This window comes from Thermobia domestica, chromosome 8 (assembly GCF_964235325.1).
Source record: "Thermobia domestica chromosome 8, izTheDome1.hap1.1, whole genome shotgun sequence".
NCBI classification, from domain to species: Eukaryota; Metazoa; Arthropoda; class Insecta; order Zygentoma; family Lepismatidae; genus Thermobia; species Thermobia domestica.
In genome coordinates, this window is record NC_137461.1 from 10,605,438 (window position 1) to 10,626,748 (window position 21,311).

At 36.1% G+C, this 21,311-nt stretch overlaps 1 protein-coding gene across 1 annotated transcript in view; it reads left to right on the plus strand.

The window, feature by feature from the left end:
* Nucleotides 1–21,311, plus strand: part of LOC145691574 (uncharacterized) — a 128,920-nt gene that overhangs the window by 37,384 nt on the left and 70,225 nt on the right. The window contains exons 6-9 of the mRNA XM_081766984.1: nt 2,094–2,129; nt 7,078–7,113; nt 20,813–20,848; nt 21,222–21,257. Coding sequence (XP_081623110.1) covers nt 2,094–2,129; nt 7,078–7,113; nt 20,813–20,848; nt 21,222–21,257 — 144 coding nt within the window. The remainder of the gene's footprint in view (nt 1–2,093; nt 2,130–7,077; nt 7,114–20,812; nt 20,849–21,221; nt 21,258–21,311) is intronic.

Sequence of the window (21,311 nt, forward strand, 5' to 3'; positions counted from 1 at the left end):
ACCCACGCCGGACTAATCATTCTCCTCTTTAGATGTCGCACTTTCTCCCATAGCATTATTATATATAAGATTAGTTTTACTTGGTGAACCTGGAACCGATGGTAAAATGTAAGATATGTTTGAAAACGTTTTTAATATACTTCTGATAGTTAAACAAAGTATAGTCTGTCCCCTGGATCGGTGTTGTGTAGAGAATACAATATTACTTAAGCCTTAGAATAGAATAATGTTTTCAACATTTAATATTCTTACAGGAAACAAACAAATGAGAACATAATCAAGAATTAATGTAACTGAATTTTAGATATATCGAACTTACATAGGAAGTGTTAAATGCGGGGAAAGGCCACACTGAATACACTTTATATGTTAAGTACCTCGATGGAATTGTGCCTGTTGGCGACCATTTGAAGATTCGAAGAGTGACGTTATGAAACACCAGAAAACGTGCAAAAAATAGAAAGCTTTGATCTAATTAGTTTGAGACGTATAAAATATAGGTTTAACAGGTAGTTGAAGATGAAGGTGGCTGACACAAATAACAATAACGTGGACATAATAGGAGGCTATGATGTAATTGTGTCGAGACGCAGTATAGGTTTAAAAGGTAGCTGGATACGAATCGGCCAGGTAATGTTTACGAATCAAAATTGTCGACACAAATTACAAAAAAAAAAAAAAAACAAGATATGGATCTGAAATTATCTATATAGAGATACTCGACGTCGCTATGTTTGAAACGGATACCAAAAGCTTAAAATTTAAAATAGCGGACAAAATGCAAAACATACAATGGTACTGAAAGCGGGTAGGTAGAGGTGGTCGTTGTTACGGAGTACGAATCGAGTGTTAAAATGCAAAATGCAATATGACGGATCCAATATATCTTACAAAAGGGTAAAAAATATGCGTAAAACGAACTCATGTGATTCTTACGCATAAAGGAGAAAAACGGGACAAGTAGTACATAACGGGGCAAGTAGGAGCAGGTGATATTTTGCAATAAACACAGACTGTCTTTAGGTATACAATCAAAATGGAGACACGGAATGCAAGGAAGGTTTTGTAGTATACATATAAGTTTTATGATACGAACAAACTGCACTAATATACAATCATTAATTTACTACAATATCCCGCCCCCACACCCGAAGGGATACAAGGGTCTCGGAATGGTGTATATATCGCAGGATACCTCGGTCCTAGTTCACGTTACATCTGTATAATTTCTCTTGAATGATGCCTATAGGGTATGTTGCCGTTATTTGAAAATGCCATCTGAAGATCCGAACAATGACAGATAAAAGTGCGCATTGGTGCATAAATCGTTATGCTTCCAGAAGTTATAACATGCTTCCACAACTGTACTTAAAACATGCATCCAGAACTATTCATTATGTTCCAGTATCACATTATCCTATGTGCACTTGTGAGCCATATGCACTCTCATGTGAGCCATATCCGCTCTCATAAGTAGAGATGGTACCAACACAGAGGCTAGTCTCGATCTCGTCCCGATCTCGTCTCGGCCTCGCACTTCGTAACGAGGGGGGTATCGAAACCATATTTTCACTGCCATTGCAATGTTTCAGTTACATAGCAGGGTTGTGCATTTTGTCTACCATTCTGAATTTAACGCTCTTGGTATCCCATTCACACACAGCGACTTCGAGAATCTCTATATACGCAATTCAAGATCCATAGCTTTCTTTCTTTTGTAATTTGTGTCAGCCATGGTGGATTTGTAAACATTTGATGCTTGACTCGCCTTCAGCTACATCTTAAACCTATATCTACTTACAATTACATAATAGATTTCAATTTCTCGACGTTTTCTGATGTTTCGCAGTGTGCCTTGTTCCGATCCTCAAATGGTCGCCACACCCCCTATTGGCACAATCTATAAGAGATATTTCATATGTGAGGTTTACTCGGTGACCTTTCAAACGACTTGTAACACATGCAGATCAACACGCAACGTTTCAACCATTTACCTTGTTAGTCATAACAAAATATTGAAACAATAAATACATTTTAGTTGAATTTATAAAAGAACAAGTCAAATGAAAACACTGAGGTTTTTTTATTTACAGATCAGCACTTTCATGGTATAAACGCTGGGCCAAATTGTGAGTTTAAAGATCCTGGGAACTTGTTTATAAATTCGGAAATATTATTAACATAGTTTTAGTTGTGTTATATTGTTTTTATAGTTTTTTCTTATATACTACTTATATACTACTATACTTTCTTATACAACTTTTCCCCTTTAAATATGTAAACCTACAGAGAGCCTAGTTTATAATACTAGGAAATGTATACAGGAACATTGAATTGAAATAGCTACATTCATTCTAATTCTGTGAAAAGAACAGTTTCGTTTCATGTCTGACTTGGAAACAGTGCTATTGAGAAATCGGAATTAGAAGTAAAAGATCTACATTATCTGATTAAAACGGAAGATATAACCTAATACACGAACACTTATTTCATATCGAATTAGGCTCTTTCTAGTTCTCACAATCACTTGTCTAGAGGAATCGATGTCTTGAATATTTCAAATTTCTGTTGAAAAATGAAAGTTGACATGAAATCTCTGCGGGTGAGTGAGAGGGAATTCTACTCAAAGATTAATATCATTTTATGTCACCATTTTTGTCATATAATAATAATAATGAAACCGAATATAATAATATATTTCATTGATTCGAAAGAAATTATCTTGATCAAATTTTAAACTTTTTATCACCAAATTTGTAGAGCGCGAATAGCTCTTTTGACTTTTGGAAACTACTGATGCAAGATCAAATCTCAGGTTAAGGATGAAGCTATCCTTTTACGAGATATAAAGCTAGACACTGTTTCCTCCACATCCTCCATGTCCCTGTCGTGTAACTTGCTATAGACAATGATTGTCGATACATGATTTTGAAGATACTTTTCAGTTCCTCTGTTACTTGCACCGCAGTCATACAACGGCTTTCTGTTACAATTTTCGTTTAGTGTTCGCGTGACTTGCCATTAAGGATTCTCCTCCAATCGCTTTTGTTACTCGCTGATTTGGTTTCAGATGACTTTTGTAAGCCGTTATTATTTTAGACATTGTGTTCTGTGATATATCTAACGTACTTGGCACTTATGTAATATTGGTATGACGTAAATGAGTGCCAACATCTTGATATTTTCTTTTAATTAGGAGGCTGCTCATTTCACTCCCTTACTGTCTGCTCAGTTCAGTTTACACTACTATTCTCCTGACCCTCACTTAGGCAGTGTTTGCCACGATATACACCAGCAGCATACCATGACATTTTTCGGTTTCATGTGTTCTCGTTTAATTGATAGGTATATACATACTAGCGATGATTCATGTGTCAAGACCGTTATCTTCCCTTTGCGAACTGGGGACAGAACGTAAAATTTAAGATAGATTTGAAAGTATTTCTCGACTCCTTCCGAATGTTTACACTAAGTACGGTTTGTCTGCCTATCTTTGATGTGTGCAAGAGTTATTCAATTAAGCCTTTGAGTCACAGGTTTAAGTAATGAAGGTGGAAAATTCTGTAGCAACGTATGTAATTCAAAGTTTAAGGATGGAAATGCACTGGAAGGACATGCATAGATTTAAAACGTAGTGAGTAGTTGTGAGCTTACAAATCAAACAATATCGATGTAAGTGCAATCCTTTCAACGAGGCATAATATCTACTATTCATCTGTGTTATAGTTTGCTGTATTTGTTGAAGAGAGAGATATTGTGTAACATTGAACGTATAGTGATAAATGTAATCCTAGCTCAACACGGTTTCATATTTCCGCATTCTGCTAATTATATTGACGTTCCATCAAATTGCGTATAATGTCATATACGCGAAGTAGAAGTGTGTGATTACACAAAGAGAAAACTTGCTTCAGAGAAAACTTCTCAGTCACATGTAGCGGATGATATTCAGCTAATCTCATCGCTCCTAATGAACATTATGCAATCTGAATATTATGTATGTTGGTTAATTTTTACGCTCGTGTACTAATATTACATAATATCACGTTTTCGCCTTGTAATTGATGTTCATGTCGCAATAAAACAGTGTTTTCAAATGACCTTAGGTTTGACTGATCTCTAAGAGAGTAGATGGCAAGATTCAGACGTACTTGCTAGGTGTTTTGAAACGTATATCATAGATAGTGTGCTAGTGTGTAGAACGGATGAATAAACCCACACATATATATAATAAGAAAGAATTTAGTTTGTTGATAATAACAGAAATACTAAGATCTTTAAAATATGACCAAATTTTGTAATAGATTCAACAAATATTAATACTTCATTTTTATGCTAGGTCTAATGGAGACGTTATATCTCTATAGCCGGTGTCCTATGGGCAATGATTATTACATAAATTTAATAAATTATAATTAAAATCAGGTAAACTTACTTAGTAGAACCAGGTGTTCAGAAGAAATAATTAAAAGTACACCGTTATGTTGCAGCCCTATCTAATGTATTTCTGGTGAATTTTCTGAAGTCATTTTGTTTCATTATGCTATACACTGTCTACACTATATACGCCGGCTTGAGGAAGCTCCACCAGTCCACGTGAATGAAACGCATCATGCGAGTACTACTGCCGTATTTTCTCCACTCGGTATCCATGTGAGTGCAGTGCGGGGTGGCCAAAACGAAGGACTGGAGTGTATTTGACGGTGGTCAAATCATAAGGACCAGAGGACTGGGTGGCTTGGTTTCGAAAGTGGCTGCGGCACTTGGATTTTGAAAAGCAAGTGTGTCAAGGATGTATCGGAAGTAACTGGTTTCCGGTAAAACCGCACACGCATGTGCAAGCTGCCACGGTCAGGAGCAAACTGTCGACGACAGTAGTAGGCACCAAATGGTCTACATCATAACAGTCGATAGAGGCCAAAGTTACTCAAATCGCGTAGAGATTCAATGCAGGACAAGGATGCCGTTTTTTGCAGAAACACAATTCAAACCACCAACTCGTCATGGGATACAGAGGCCATCTGCCCACGCGAGTGCCCTTTCTATTCACATAATACATTATGGTTAGCATGAGCAAAGGAACATGACCACTGAACATGTTACTTACAGTTGTCTTCACAATTACGAAGAGCATTGTCTAACTCTGATATCGAACTTGAAATTCTTCATACAGTTAACTTTGTATTAACCAAAAATCTCCTAGAAGGAATTCGTGAATTTGAGTCGCAGTGAAAAAAAGTAACATCTTCTCCTTTACAATGAAATACATAATCTTGCTGTAGAACCACATCAAAATTTGGGCAGCTGCAGCTTAGTGGTAGAGCATCACTCTCTGGTGTATTCGGTCCTTAGTTGTACACCAGCGATTACCAAGTATTATGTGGTGGACAAACACTGTTTAAATGTTTTTCATTGGCGTCCCTTCGTTTCTTCAACTTTCTTTCCTACACGTTTTTCTTTCATGTTTGAACGTTAGTATCTCCTTTCAAATTCCAAAGAAAAGTTTCTCTGTATATAAGATTACAAAAAATATAAATTGAAAGTATGATTTACCACAATAAATTTGAAGACTTACAGTTAACTTAGGCGTATTAGTATTAGTTATTTTCCAATGACCTTTAGCAGTAGAATATAAAATGCATCAGTTAGATATATTTTAAATATACCATAGTATGAACCATTTTGTCCAATTTGCTCACTTTGTTCAACACTTTTTGATTCTCAATAAGAATACATATAACGTTCCTAGTGATTCTATGATTAGTTGTAAATACGTATTTGCCTTACAGATATACCAGTAAAGACAATATGAAAAACAGAAAAGTAGAATAAGTTTATTTTAAAACTATCCACAGTTATTATGTGATAACTAAATTTGTTACTGGAAAGATATAAGTTATATAAAGAGTCAAGAACTATTTCCGTGTTTTATCTTGTTGTTTACCTTGGAGTTACATTGCAGATTACGTGACAATCTCTTACAGTTCTCGTTTCTCTCCTAAGAAGGTTTACAATCATCTCAGTGAAACAAGCACCACTTCTACGAAACGCTTATGTCATTTTACATTGTTTCTTATAGTTATGCTTATTGACACACTTAGATGCGAGTATTTGCGACTTCCATCCAAGATGGCACTTCAGAGATCATTCACGTGTGCGATTTCAAGATTCACAAAAGTAAAGAAAACACACGTTCCTTAAGGTATAGATGAAAAATATAAAATTTAATGGGAAGTATAAATTTTTGTTGTGTGAAGTTACACGTAGGTCTGTAGTCAATGCTTTTTAACTTAACTATCTTTCAAGTTAACGTCTTTTTCATGATTTTATACGAAGTATGTATATCCTGCTTGTACAGAAAGTCGGACACAATGATCTGTAAACAATATGATTGTGATTCATTCAAGTAATAACGCAAATTCTTAACTAAAATTGTTCCACTACATTCAAGAGACATTTTCAGAGTATCTGTTATAATGGTACGTGTGTCTCATATTCTAGAATAGAATTTTATAAGATGCCGTATTTACTACCATTAATCTTTATTATCTACTTTCCAATGCAGTAACGAAGGGGATCACGGTACTTAAATTGTGGTAGGAAGGAAATAATAGAAGATATAGAATACTGCTTCGAAGCGTTAAAGTACCTCACGACAAAATAAGTCTTCCTTGAGCATAGCAAAATTAAAAGGAACGTAGGAAATGAACTAGAAGAGGAGGTGCCTGTGTTTGCATTACTCAATATACTGATAGCTTAAGATTTCTGAACAATATTTTAAAATATATCGAGACGAATCTTTTTCAACACTTTGAATCGTACCTATATTTTTTTATTTCTTTGTAGAATGATAGAGATGTACAATATTACTCGAGTTGAAAGGAGAAATATGTTTCTAATATTTAACGTTCGTACAAGTAATAAACCATTGTGAGCCTAATAATTAAATAATTGTAACTCATTTATACGTATATCAAACTTAGTCGAAATAAGTTGCTAAATAATAAACGTTTTATAGTTAATTCGTTAAAACAAGAAGCCAAATGAAATTAATGGAGAAACACTTTTTATTTGCAGATCAGCAAAAACAACCTAACAGCGTTCTGTCATATAGTGAGTTAAAGTTTTTTGTTTTTTTGTTTATAATTTCTTAAGTTTTGGTTTTGTCCTGTATTTTCAGTTGCATTATTGAAATATTTGCTATTTTGTCTTATGTACACTCACGTCAGCCAAATAATTAAGGAACATATAGATGGTAAATTTATATCACTATTAAAGATATAAAGATATATGTAATTTGAAATACCTATATGCGTTGCATTTCTATGAAAATAAAGATGTTCCGTTCATATTCTGGGAGTAGGGCTGATCTGTGAACAGGGCAAAATCAAAATCAAAATTACAATCATAATTCTCGGGTTCCATGAAGGGTTTAAGTCCTAATTGAATTCATGTATCTCCGTTACGTCGAAATAGCCCTATACGAAATACAATGAAGTGAAACTATTTGACAGAAAATTCATACTAGACTGATGAACCAATTTCAACTTTCTTCTGGTTGACGGGTAAACCATAACCTAACTTCAATTTATTGCTGTTACCAGCTATTGGAAAAGGTGAATCCTTAGTGGATGAAGAGGGTTTCAAAATCTATTACAAGGGTAGAGACATACTAGGATGAAATCTAAACTGTAAAAGGTTTCTTCATCATTACTGTTACTACGCCGCTGGATAAGGTCGTTGGTATGGAATTAATATTTAGAAAAATGTAGAACATTTTGTAGTTACACTTAACCGATATTATCTCTCAACCGATATAAAGTACAGGACATAAATAAACGACGAAAATCTACATCAATTTTAGTGGGAGTTCTGATCGTTCATTCTTGCACGGTACTTTGATATTAGTAAGCACTAACGGTATGTATGGCCTTAGATCCGTCAATATAAATGTGACGTCACGCGAAGGGAATATTATCAATGAAGAAAGAAGGAAGAAATGTACAAGAAAGGAAGGAAAGAAGTGGAGTACGACATATATATGAGGTAACGTCACTGAATTTGACAAGTGTGAGTGAGAAAAACCCAGAAGAATCTCATGATTTCTATCCTTCATTACAGATTTTCGTTTGAGTGTCCCTTAGGAAAACGAAAACGAATTCAGTCTCTGGTAATAATTCGCTTAGACATGTCAAAGGCGAAGCAAGATAGTCAGAAAATGTATGACTTATGCGCACTTCTCGAATATATAACATCGTGTCACAATATTTCTAAGTTCTTTAAAATTCTGAGTTCGTCAACAACGCTTTCGAAGTAACAGAAAGGTATTAATTCTTAAAAAAGAGTAGTGAAGCTTTAACAACATATACTAACTGTTGTTTGAGTTGTGAAATATTTAGGCTCTACTCTATTACTGAATGCAATGCTAGTTTCAAAGCAATATTGTAGCCTGGCAAATGCAGAAATGTTTTCTTTGTTAAAGAATACACGCAAGGTTTTGAAGCCAAAGAAAAGTTAGAAACGCGTCCATTCTCAGGAATAGCCTCACAATCAGTACACATAAAATGTAGTTCTACAGTTTGTTTCAGGATTTCGGATTTAGATTTCTGAGCTTTCGGCATCTAAGACCATTTAGCCCATCACGTACTTGATGGATGAAGTCCCTCGGCGAGCACAATATCCGGAGAAAGAGAATGAAACATTGCCTGGAACCCATGTGTTAGGTACCACCCCATTAGGTACCACCCACGTGTGAGGATAACACAATAAGACCTCTTCAGGATAGCTGGCCTGAAAAAGCTCGCCCGAGTAACTAATCGGGAATCGAACTCGGGACCTTTCCCACCAAAGGCAAGAGCGTTAGTGACTACTTTACGCGGGGCAAATACAGTTTGTTTCAATAGTTGTTTGTGTTTGCTTGTTGTTCTACTATTACTCGCAACTTTTGAACCTGTTCAAATCCGCACGATTGTTTTTATTTATTATTTTAAAAAACCCTTGCGCCGTTCTCAGCTGGGAATTTCTGATATTTTTATCGTTTCTTTCTTTCTTTTTTTCTTTCTTCAGAAAAGTAATGTTTTAACAAGTCGCAATTGATTAGCGTTTGTATTCGTAAATTTCAGAAAGCATCAAGGAAATAAATAATCATATTATTTTTCATTCTTCCTTTTATACGTTCAATAGGCGCTAGTAAACTGTTACTAAAGTTAATTAAATCCTTTATTCTACTCAATGTCTTACTGATAAGGAAATGCCATGGATTTCGCCTTGAGAAATATGCATACCAGTAGTAAGGGCCTGACTTGGCCTAACTCTCGATTATCCAATTTTGGGTCTCCATGGACCATAACGAATGAATCAGGGATGCTTTGGCACCGGCATTGCGTCACCTATTGAAATTTTGCTTATGCTTATTCAGGAGCCGCACGTTGGTGTAAATGAATCAGAGGTACCTTGGCCCTGCTATGACGTCATTGAATTGGGAGTATTGGATCAGAGGTCATGATGATTCTTTAAAATTACTAAAAATATGGTCTTGATGATTCATTACGTTATGAAATAATACAGGTTTACGAATGCTTTCGTTCCCTTTTATGGCATAAAATTTGGAGATTGTTATATCTTTGATGAGATGGACTAACACGGGTGCAAATGAAATCTTTAGTTTTACGTCCCACGATTATGCCGGTTAGGCTAAAGGCCCATACAGCAGAAGTGAACGCTCTACCACTGAGCCACCGCACCTCTACTGGTATGAATGAATTAGAGGTAGTTGGTTCGAGCTAATATGTTCGTTTGACGTCACTGAACTGTGATTTTTAGCTTGGAGCTTATGATGGCTTGTTTCGTTTCCTTTTATGGGTATAAAATTACCAAAACAAGGTTTGATTTCTTTCTTGATGACCTATTACATTATGAATTAGTAGACCCCAGTAATAGTATAAATTAGTATTAATATGAAACTCGAAAACTTTGGAGTTCCTTTGTGGCTAACCGGTTAGCGTATGCGCCTTTAACGTGGGAGACCAGGGTTCGATTCCCGGCAGGAGCTCATGCGGTTCGGATTGTTATCCCTTTGATGAGATGGACTAACACTGGTGCAAATGAAATCTTTAGTTTACGTCCCACGATTAGGCTAAAGGAGACGGTGACGATGAGAAAGGAATGAAAGTGTGGGAGGAAACTGGAGCATAATGTTGCTTACCACAAAATTACTTTGAACCAGGGACCCCATACAGCAGAGGTGAACGCTCTACCACTGAGCCACCACCTTCCTTACTGGTGCGAATGAAGTAGAGGTATTTGGTTTGAGCTAATGTGATTGTTTGACGTCGGGCAGACCCTATTTCACTTTTGGGACCCCCCACATGGACCATAGCGAATGAATTAGAGATGTTTTGGCCCGGGATTGCATTACCTATTGAAAGTTTTGCTTATGTTTACTCAGGGGGGGCAGGGATCACTCAGGACACATAAGATCACATTGATTTACATCAGGAGTTGGGGGCAAGGGAGGGGAGTATCGCACCTCGTACTCTTTGATCAGTATAAAAATATCAATTTCGGAAGTTTTTTTTTTAAACTTATCCTATTATCTTTCACGAGACATTTTCGTTATATAATAGAGTACAATGGTTTACTTTTTGGGAGTTATTGTTCCCTTTGGAGCCTTATTACGTTATATGGAGGCGTATTTAAATATTCCCTTAAATTTGATAAGTACTTTGTGATCCATTTTGTTCCGCTTCAGGGGTGAACATGGATACCTTGCAATCGTCCCGAGTTCAATTCTTGGTGCCAGTTTAGGAAATGTTGAATTTAATGTCCCTGCCGATGATGAGAAATGATGAAATGAGAAAACATCATAAACTTACTTGCTTGCGGATTGAAGCAGAGATCTCACACATCAGAAATAAGAGCTGAGTCACCATGGCCCATTGAGAAGTTCAGTTTGTTGATTACTATGTCATGGTCCCGAGTTTGATTCTTGGTGTTAGTTTAAGAAATGTTGAGTTTAACGTCCCCTTGAAACGATGTTGAGAAATGATAGGAGGAAACTGAACTTACTTCATTGTGGATTGAAGCAGGAACCTCACTCGTTAGAGACAAGCGCTGAGCCGCTTTGCAACTTTGACCTTGAAGAAAACCTTGCTGACTCAGTGCAAAGCATTGACGTATACACATAATCTTATTGTTTAGTTGGCTGTATTTAGAGATGAATCAGACATGTAAGGTTGCTGGTTCGAATCTAGTTGTGTTCGCTGTAACTCAGTGTCTGAGCGATACTTACCGACATTTTCCAGTGTTGCCAACACTATCAGAATGAATCGATTCATTTAGTCGGAGCAGTTTCGTGACGAAAAACTGATTTTTGTTTTGCACACAAAAATTTTTCTGAAACAGAATTTTGTTTGTACATAAAATTTTTTTTCTGAAACAGAATTTTGTTTGTACATAAAATTTTTTTCTGAAACAGTTTTTTGTTTTGTACACACAAAAAATTTCTGAAACAGAATTTTGTTTTCGTACACAAAATTTTTTTCTGAAAACATTTTTTCTTTTCGTACACAAAAATTTTCTGAATCAGTTTTTTCGTACATAAATTTTTTTTTCTGAAACAGAATTTTATTTTGTACACAATTCTTTTTATTTCGTACATGAAAAAGTTCTGAAAACAAAAATTTAGTTTGATTTTTTTTCGTTAAACATTGATTTATTTTACCGGTAAACTGATTGAGAAAAAAGAAATTGAAATCGCAGTACATGAAAAAGAATTTGATTTTAGGATGTGAAATAAAACACAGAATCATGTTTCTGTACATTTATTTTAGCATGTGAAATAGAATACAGAATTTCTTTTTCTTCAAAGGAAGACGTGTCCGTGACGGGTACAAATTGTGTAAAGAGAAAATAAAACATATGAATATACATGGTAATATTTATTTTGTTTCCTGTGAAAGAAGAAAAACAGATTATTAACATCGAACTAAATGATCAAGAGAGTAATGTGAGAAAAAGAAACGCAAATGTGACGTACCTGAATTTCTTTTTTTTTCTCCACGGGTTTCTGCAAGGTGATGTCATCTGAGTTTGTCTCCGTTCGTGCATCGTTGAAGCATGTCCCGTGTTGATTCTTTGCCCCTTCTTTGGGAGGTGATGTTGGTGGGATTAGGGAAAAATATGGCTGTTATTCTGTTCTGGCTTTTTTATACCCATAGGGCAATGTTTCGTATGTTTCTGGTATTAATCGGCGTTTTTTATAGTTGAAACTGTACTTCTTTTCTTCAGGTTTTGTGACAAGATGATGATCGTGGGTTCTGTAAATTTTGTGCGGGGTGCTAATGGAGATTTTTTCACTCGATTGATTTATGATCATTTGCTCCAGACTATTAAAATTTAGCTTTTGACTTGCAGTATAATTGAGTGTAAACCCACGAATTTTGCATACATAACTGGTTGATTTCGTGTCGGGGTTGTAGATTTCCAAGGCGTACTGTTTTGGGCCACCAGACACGAATTTTTTAATGTATGCTTTTGGTCCAATTGATTCCAGTTCATTTGACATTGAACCAAGAAATACTTCTGGTTCTATTGTGGGCTGTGATGGTCGCTGAGTGAATATTACGGAATCTGTATCGAAATATAGTACTCTTTCTTGCAGCAATTCTAAATATTTGTAAAGTTCCAGACGAGCTTGACACGTTGTAAAAGCTCCAAGGACAACATTAGCATTGTGATTTTGTACTGGAACATCATCTTCATACTGCCAATAAAGGTATAACATCGAATCGTTAACAGGTAAAATTTGGTTGACTTTTATGTCTGGAGCAGTTAATTTCTGATACAGTTCTTTGGGGTCGTTAATGATGGTCGTTTGGCTGAAATTGTCTCTTATAGCGAGTCGTCCCCAGAAGGCATTCAAACAGAGTTTTGCAAGACTACGACGTGCTGAATTTGAAATTATATTTGCTGCATCCAAAGTTATGCCTTCACGTTGTTGTACCACTTGAATATACTGCTGCTTTTCTTCTTCGGTGACGCAATTGGCAGGCCAACCAGAAGCTTCCAGCTTAGATTTCAAAAATGTGTTAATGTATTCGCTGAATAATCCGCCAGTCTTGGTTTCTGGATCATATACGGTGATGTCGTAATCCCAAATTTCGTAAATTTCAATGACTTGATAACCAAGTTCAATGGCTTTTTGAATTTCATAGGACACCCACGTTCCTGTTAGACTTCGTTCACTGTCCGAATGTGTACATTCAGAATCTTGATTTAATGCTGTGGCACAGGCAGCACAAAGTGGAAACAACAACTTCTTATTTGAGCGAAATGGCAGCACTGGATGAAACACATTTCTGATAGGCAAAATCTTCAACTTGACTAATCCGTTGACATCTTGAATGTCGGGCATTTCTGGATCTCCCTGTAGATATATTCGTGGATGTCCTATTGGATACCGTCCACATTTATTCACATAAGGATACAGGGAAACGATATCCAAGAATTTTATTTCTTCGCCTTCATTTTCATTTGCGACGTGATACAATTTAATGGCATTAACACGGCCACCATAGAAACTGTCTCTTGGATTTAATGGTGTCTTATTAGTATAAGGATGTGTGCTTAAAGAAGAGGCCAATGCTGGATTGGATTTTAACACTTGACGAAATTCACATTCCCACATTTCATGTATTTTATATCCCATGGATCGTAATAATTTGATTTTACGCTGTGTTCTCTCGTAGGGATAGTTTATTGTTTCTTCGGAGTTCTCATAAATGGGTTGATCACGACCTGTAGGGACACATAGAGGACAGCCGTGAATTCTGCAGCCTTCAAATTCATACACGTGTTCCTCTTTAGTGTCAGGATCTTTGTAGTAACCGTCCAGATGAAAACCAGCAACATAAACTTCTTTTCCTTTGGCCGCATGTAGAATTAAATGACCCTCTTTTTCCTCCATGTAGGCAAGCCACTGCAAAGCAATCCGTGACTGATTGTTTCTGTGACGGTATCCTCGTGCAGGAAGAATGCTAATAGTATTGGGCTTTAAGAAATTTCGTCGAAATACTAAATTGCACGCACTCGCCAAAGTGATAGCCTCCAGGAAAGGATTAACGTGAGTTTCTTGTTCAAAAGTGGTCATAAAAGATATACAAGCCATTCGAAGTACGTTGACGTCCTGGACACAATAGTTCACCAATTCTTCTTGGAAAATAAACGTATCGTTCTGGTGTTCGTTGTACCATGTCATGAATTTCTCTCGTTCATCCACTTTCATTTCATCTGCACCATAATAATGGATGTCCGGTAATTTTCCCACATACGTTTGATTTGCAGCAGTATTAAAAAAGTGTGGAAAATATCCTTTGGTCGCTGGTAAATGAAATGCCTTGGATAATTTACTTAAAGCCATTGGCATGAAATTTAAGGAGTCAATAAACGATAAGTGATTCACTTTCATGCTTAAAATTTTTGCTCCGTTCAAGATCAAAGTAGGTTTCAATTCATGTTCTTCCACTAAAGATTTAAGAATAAAATGACCATCATATCCCTTACAGTTATGTGCCAAAGATACAATAAGTTTGATGCTGGGTCGTGGTTGACGTAAATACGCAAGAAAGACATTGATCGGATCATCTTGAAAAATATGTTCCCGCTGTCCACAAACTTCACACGGATGATGTATATCCTCATCTTGAACATACTTGTTGGGCCACCAGTAAATTGGGCTTATGAATGAACGTGTCTTCATCGAAGAAAGTATCCTGTGTGGCTTGGATATCATAGAAGACAATCATAGCCTTCTTGGCATGTAACACTGATGGAACTCCAGGTTTTAATTGAGTCGTATCAGGCTTCATGTAGCATTGGTGGGTAGACGTAACGTGTTTATGGCACACATTACAAAAATAATCTGTACAATCATGTTTTCTTTCCCCTGTACGGACAAACGAATAAATGCGTAGACATTTGGCACACTGTTTCACCATCTTGCATATTGGTTGGCCCTTATGATATGGTACAGTCAGATGATTTGTATAGCATGTTTCACCATAAAATTCACGATTGCATTCTGAACACTGCTTCTCCGTATTGGTCTTACTGCATGGTGGTTCTGCAAACATTTCTCACACATGGCCGAACAGTTCTTGACGTGTCTATTAACATGATCATATTTTTTGTGGCATGCAGCACAGTAATAGTTGGTAGAAAAAACCGACGTTAATGACGTGATGATGTCATAATGAGAATTGATACACATTAAATTGATTGGAATCTTGTCTTCGCCACCCGGTCCTTCATACAGAATATCTTCTCCGGAAAAGCTGGTGTATACGGTAAGTTTATAACTTGTCAAGTAACGTTGCAATTGTCGCAGTTCTTCCACGGATCCCCCATGATCTAAATTCACTGATGATCGAGACAAAAGTTCATGTACGGCTGGGAGAACGACACACTTGCTCTGATTCTGATATTGTCTGTACAGTTTCTTATTTGTATCCTTATATTTCTTTAGGCCAATAGCAATCACAATTGCATAAGCCAAACATTTCTTGTTGGTGTTTTTCACTCGTAAAATGCCTTTCTTGCGTTTTAGTAACTCGTCGTTTAATAAAAGACCTCGACGCACCAAGCCAAATCCACGGGGCACATCCACATGATGAAAATGTACAATGAACGGTTCGTTCATGAGAAAACTATCGTTACTTTGAAGGATGCGATCAAAGGAAGCCCATAAAGTCTCCAGTGTCAAATTACTTGCACGCCGAAAAGATAAATAAAACGGTTTGTTCTTCTCATCGTGAGATAAAATCGATAATCCAACCATCGATGATTCGTCAACATTTTCCAATAAGTAATCCAACATCTGTTGAAAGGAGGCCTGAACCCATTCAACAATATCGGTGCCACTGGTCGGAGCATTAATTTGAATTTCCAGCATTCGTCCTTCAAGATTAAAACGCCGATAATGTCTATTGATTTCTCGCAAGACAGTAAAGCCAGAAGTAGCCATATTCAAATAGGAAAAAAGGTAAGGTAAGCAAAAAAGGAATAGGCAAAGAAAACAAATATCTAAAACGAGAGAGAAAAAAAGCACGAATTAAAATTGAATTCAGAGATCACTACGTTATCAAAATGACTACTCGATCAATCCTAAAAGAATTATCATATCTCAAACAGTTCTACTGTTAAAATTTTTATTGTCGTCATACTGGAAATCAAACCCGGGACCAATATGTAACTGACCTAACTTTCTGTAGTGATAAAAAGAATGAATGAAATTGTTTTTCTAAGCGTGCTAAGAGAATCATTGTAGTAAGCATTTTTCCTCTGACACTGAACTTTAAACGTATAACGAACATGAAACGAAAACAAAATCTCATGCGCTTGCTTTTCTCGAGCTAAAGCAAGAAAGATTCGAATTTGTTTCTCGGCGGGAGATCAGATCCCACATTAAACTGTAGGTCCACGTCTCACGTTGTAGGGAACAAAATCGTGCGTAGTTTCTTTGTTTACGTTAATCGTAACTTTCAGACACTGAGCTAAGTGGTTAGCGTTACGCACATCTGGCCCGGTTCAACACCCAGTATGCGATCAGATTCAACATTAAGCTGTATTCCTAGCCACCCCACTACTGAAAGGACGCTAAACCAAAATCAACAAATTTCTCGTGCTTACTTTTAATGTGTGGATGTGGCCCGGGTTCAACACCCAGTATGCGCTCAAATTCAACATTAAGCTGTATTCCTAGCACCCCACTACTGAAAGGACGCTAAACCAAAATCAACAAATTTCTCGCGCTTACTTCTAATGTGTGGGATTCCTAATTCGATCCCCGGTCAAGTTATTCTTCCATTTGCTAAATATTTCATACTAAAATAAAAACAATGATAACAATGTTATCCTCATGCAAAAGCACTCCATTGATATTAAGAAAACGCGGTTGATACTTACCTCAAATTCAAGGAACGGAGTAAAGTCACGCTGTCACTAGAGGTACACCTACGTTCATTCACGAACTTCGTGGAAGTAGAACTTCAAAAATGAAATTAAGAATTTTATTTAGGTCTGAAACGTGTTCAACTATAAAGTGACAACACTATCAGCCAATCAGAAAACGAGGACAATAATAAATGACATCACGGAGAACCAATGAAAACACAGCTTTCATCATGTATCATGAGCCAAAACGTGATGTAAGAAACAATCTGATTGGTTGTGACATTATTCACGTTCTTTTCTCCTTACACATCAATCGTTACGACATCTAGTATCGCAATTTTGATCATGACATCATACCGTTGACTCGTTAGTTTAATACGACATTCAAATTACCACATCTAAAATGTGATTCATTTTCCTTAAACTTGATTGAAAAAATGTAACACTCATCGATATGTTATGAAACTGTCTTTGACATAAATGTAAAGTTGAGCTTTAAAAGTCCGTCAGCTGAGAAAAATGCTGATGTAGTATAAGCACATGCTGCAATTTCACAATAACAAACTTCTATGCTTAACAACGAGCAGAAATGTGTAATGTAACATAATCTGATCATGTTCTTTTTCATACGCAAAACTGCTCGCACAGAAGTTGGCATGGTGGCTCAGCGTTTTTTCTTTTCTGATGTGTGAGGTCTCTGCTTCAATCCGCAAGCAAGTAAGTTTATGATGTTTTCTCATTTCATCATTTCTCATCATCGGCAGGGACATTAAATTCAACATTTCCTAAACTGGCACCAAGAATTGAACTCGGGACGATTGCAAGGTATCCATGTTCACCCCTGAAGCGGAACAAAATGGATCACAAAGTACTTATCAAATTTAAGGGAATATTTAAATACGCCTCCATATAACGTAATAAGGCTCCAAAGGGAACGATAACTCCCAAAAAGTAAACCATTGTACTCTATTATATAACGAAAATGTCTCGTGAAAGATAATAGGATAAGTTAAAAAAAAAAAACTTCCGAAATTAATATTTTTATACTCATCAAAAGTACGAGGTGCGATACTCCCCTCCCTTCCCCCCAACTCCTGATGTAAATCAATGTGATCTTATGTGTCCTGAGTGATCCCTGCCCCCCCTGAGTAAACATAAGCAAAACTTTCAATAGGTAATGCAATCCCGGGCCAAAACATCTCTAATTCATTCGCTATGGTCCATGTGGGGGGTCCCAAAAGTGAAATAGGGTCTGCCCGACGTCAAACAATCACATTAGCTCAAACCAAATACCTCTACTTCATTCGCACCAGTAAGGAAGGTGGTGGCTCAGTGGTAGAGCGTTCACCTCTGCTGTATGGGGTCCCTGGTTCAAAGTAATTTTGTGGTAAGCAACATTATGCTCCAGTTTCCTCCCACACTTTCATTCCTTTCTCATCGTCACCGTCTCCTTTAGCCTAATCGTGGGACGTAAACTAAAGATTTCATTTGCACCAGTGTTAGTCCATCTCATCAAAGGGATAACAATCCGAACCGCATGAGCTCCTGCCGGGAATCGAACCCTGGTCTCCCACGTTAAAGGCGCATACGCTAACCGGTTAGCCACAAAGGAACTCCAAAGTTTTCGAGTTTCATATTAATACTAATTTATACTATTACTGGGGTCTACTAATTCATAATGTAATAGGTCATCAAGAAAGAAATCAAACCTTGTTTTGGTAATTTTATACCCATAAAAGGAAACGAAACAAGCCATCATAAGCTCCAAGCTAAAAATCACAGTTCAGTGACGTCAAACGAACATATTAGCTCGAACCAACTACCTCTAATTCATTCATACCAGTAGAGGTGCGGTGGCTCAGTGGTAGAGCGTTCACTTCTGCTGTATGGGCCTTTAGCCTAACCGGCATAATCGTGGGACGTAAAACTAAAGATTTCATTTGCACCCGTGTTAGTCCATCTCATCAAAGATATAACAATCTCCAAATTTTATGCCATAAAAGGGAACGAAAGCATTCGTAAACCTGTATTATTTCATAACGTAATGAATCATCAAGACCATATTTTTAGTAATTTTAAAGAATCATCATGACCTCTGATCCAATACTCCCAATTCAATGACGTCATAGCAGGGCCAAGGTACCTCTGATTCATTTACACCAACGTGCGGCTCCTGAATAAGCATAAGCAAAATTTCAATAGGTGACGCAATGCCGGTGCCAAAGCATCCCTGATTCATTCGTTATGGTCCATGGAGACCCAAAATTGGATAATGGAGAGTTAGGCCAAGTCAGGCCCTTACTACTATACCTCTTTGAAAAGGAAATTTTCATTTCTGATACTGTAAGTTTTCCCACACTTATGATCTTTAGAATCTTGGGAGAGAATGAGATAGCTTGTAGACAAGTGTATTACAATTAGGAAAAAATATTGTTAAATTGACTTTTTGAATAATTAGTATCTCTTTTCAAATTCCAAAGAAAAATTTCTCTGGATATAAGATCACACAAAAAAAATAATTTGAAGGTATGATTTATCACATTAATTCTGAAGACTTACAGTTAACTTAGGCGTATTTGTACTAATTATTTTACAATGACTGTTGCACTAGAGGATTAAACGCATCAGTTAGATATATTTTAAATATACCATAGTATGAACCTTTTTGTCCAATTGGTCACTTTGTTCAACATTTTTGACTCAATAAGGATACATATAACGTTCCTAGTGATTTTATGATTTGTTAGAAATATGTATTTGCCTTACAGATATACCAGTAAAGACAATAGAAGGTTTACAATCATCTCAGAGAAACAAGCACCACTTCTACGAAACGCTTATGTCATTTTACATTGTTTCTTATAGTTATGCTTCTTGACACACTTAGATGCGAGTATTTGCGACTTCCATCCAAGATGGCACTTCAGAGATCATTCACGTGTGCTATTTCAAGCTTCACAAAAGTAAAGAAACACACGTTCCTTAAGGTATAGATATAAAATATAAAATTTAATGGCAAGTATAAATTTTGATATGTGAAGTTACACGTAGGTCTGTAGTCAATGCTTTTTAACTTAATTATCTGTCAAGTTAACGTCTTTTTAATTATTTTATACGAAGTATGAACATCCTGCTTGTACAGAAAGTCGGACACAATGATCTGTAAATAATATGATTGTGATTCATTCAAGTAATAACGCAAATTCTTAACTAAAATTGTTAGACTACATTCAAGAGACATTTTCAGAGTATCTGTTATAATGGTACGTGTGTCTCATATTCTAGAATAGAATTTTATAAGATGCCGTATTTACTACCATTAATCTTTATTATCTACTTTCCAATGCAGTAACGAAGGGGATGACGGTACTTAAATTGTGGTAGGAAGGAAATAAAAGAAGATATAAAGTACTGCTTCGAAGCGTTAAAGTACCTCACGACAAAATAAGTCTTCCTTGAGCATAGCAAAATTAGAAGGAACGTAGCAAGTGAACTAGAGGAGGAGGTGCCTGTGTTTGCATTACTCAATATACTGATAGCTTACGATTTCTGAATAATATTTTTAAATATATCGAGACGAATCTTTTTCAACACTTTGAATCGTACCTATATTTTTTTATTTCTTTGTAGAATGATAGAGAAGTACAATATTACACAAGTTGTAAACAAGAAATATGTTTCTAATATTTAACGTTCGTACAAGTAACAAACCATTGTGAGCATAATAATTAAATAATTGTAACTCATATTTACGTACATTAAAGTTAGTCGAAATAAGTTGCTAAATAATAAACGTTTTATAGTTAATTCGTTAAAACAAGAAGCCAAATGAAATTAATAGAGAAACTCTTTTTATTTGCAGATCATCCAAAAAAAACTAACACCCTTCTGTCATATAGTGAGTTAAAATTTTTTGTTTTTTTGTTTATAATTTCTTAAGTTTTGGTTTTCTCCTGTATTTTCAGTTGCATTATTGAAATATTTGCTATTTTGTCTTATGTACACTCACATCAGCCAAATAATTAAGGAAAATATTGATTGTAAATTTATATCACTATTTAAGATATAAAGATATATATATATTTTGAAATACCTATATGCGTGGCATTTGTTTGAAAATAAAGATAGTTCGTTCATATTCTGGGCGTAGGGCTGATCTGTAACAAGGCAAAATCAAAATCAAAATTACAATCATAATTGTCGGGTTCCATGAAGGGTTTAAGACCTAATTCAATCAATGAAATTAATGGATAATCACTTTTTATTTCCAGATCAGCCAAGAGAGCTTAACACCCTTCCGATAGATTGTAAGTTTAAAGTATTTGGTTTTTGGTTTATAATTTCTTAAGTTGTGGTTTTCT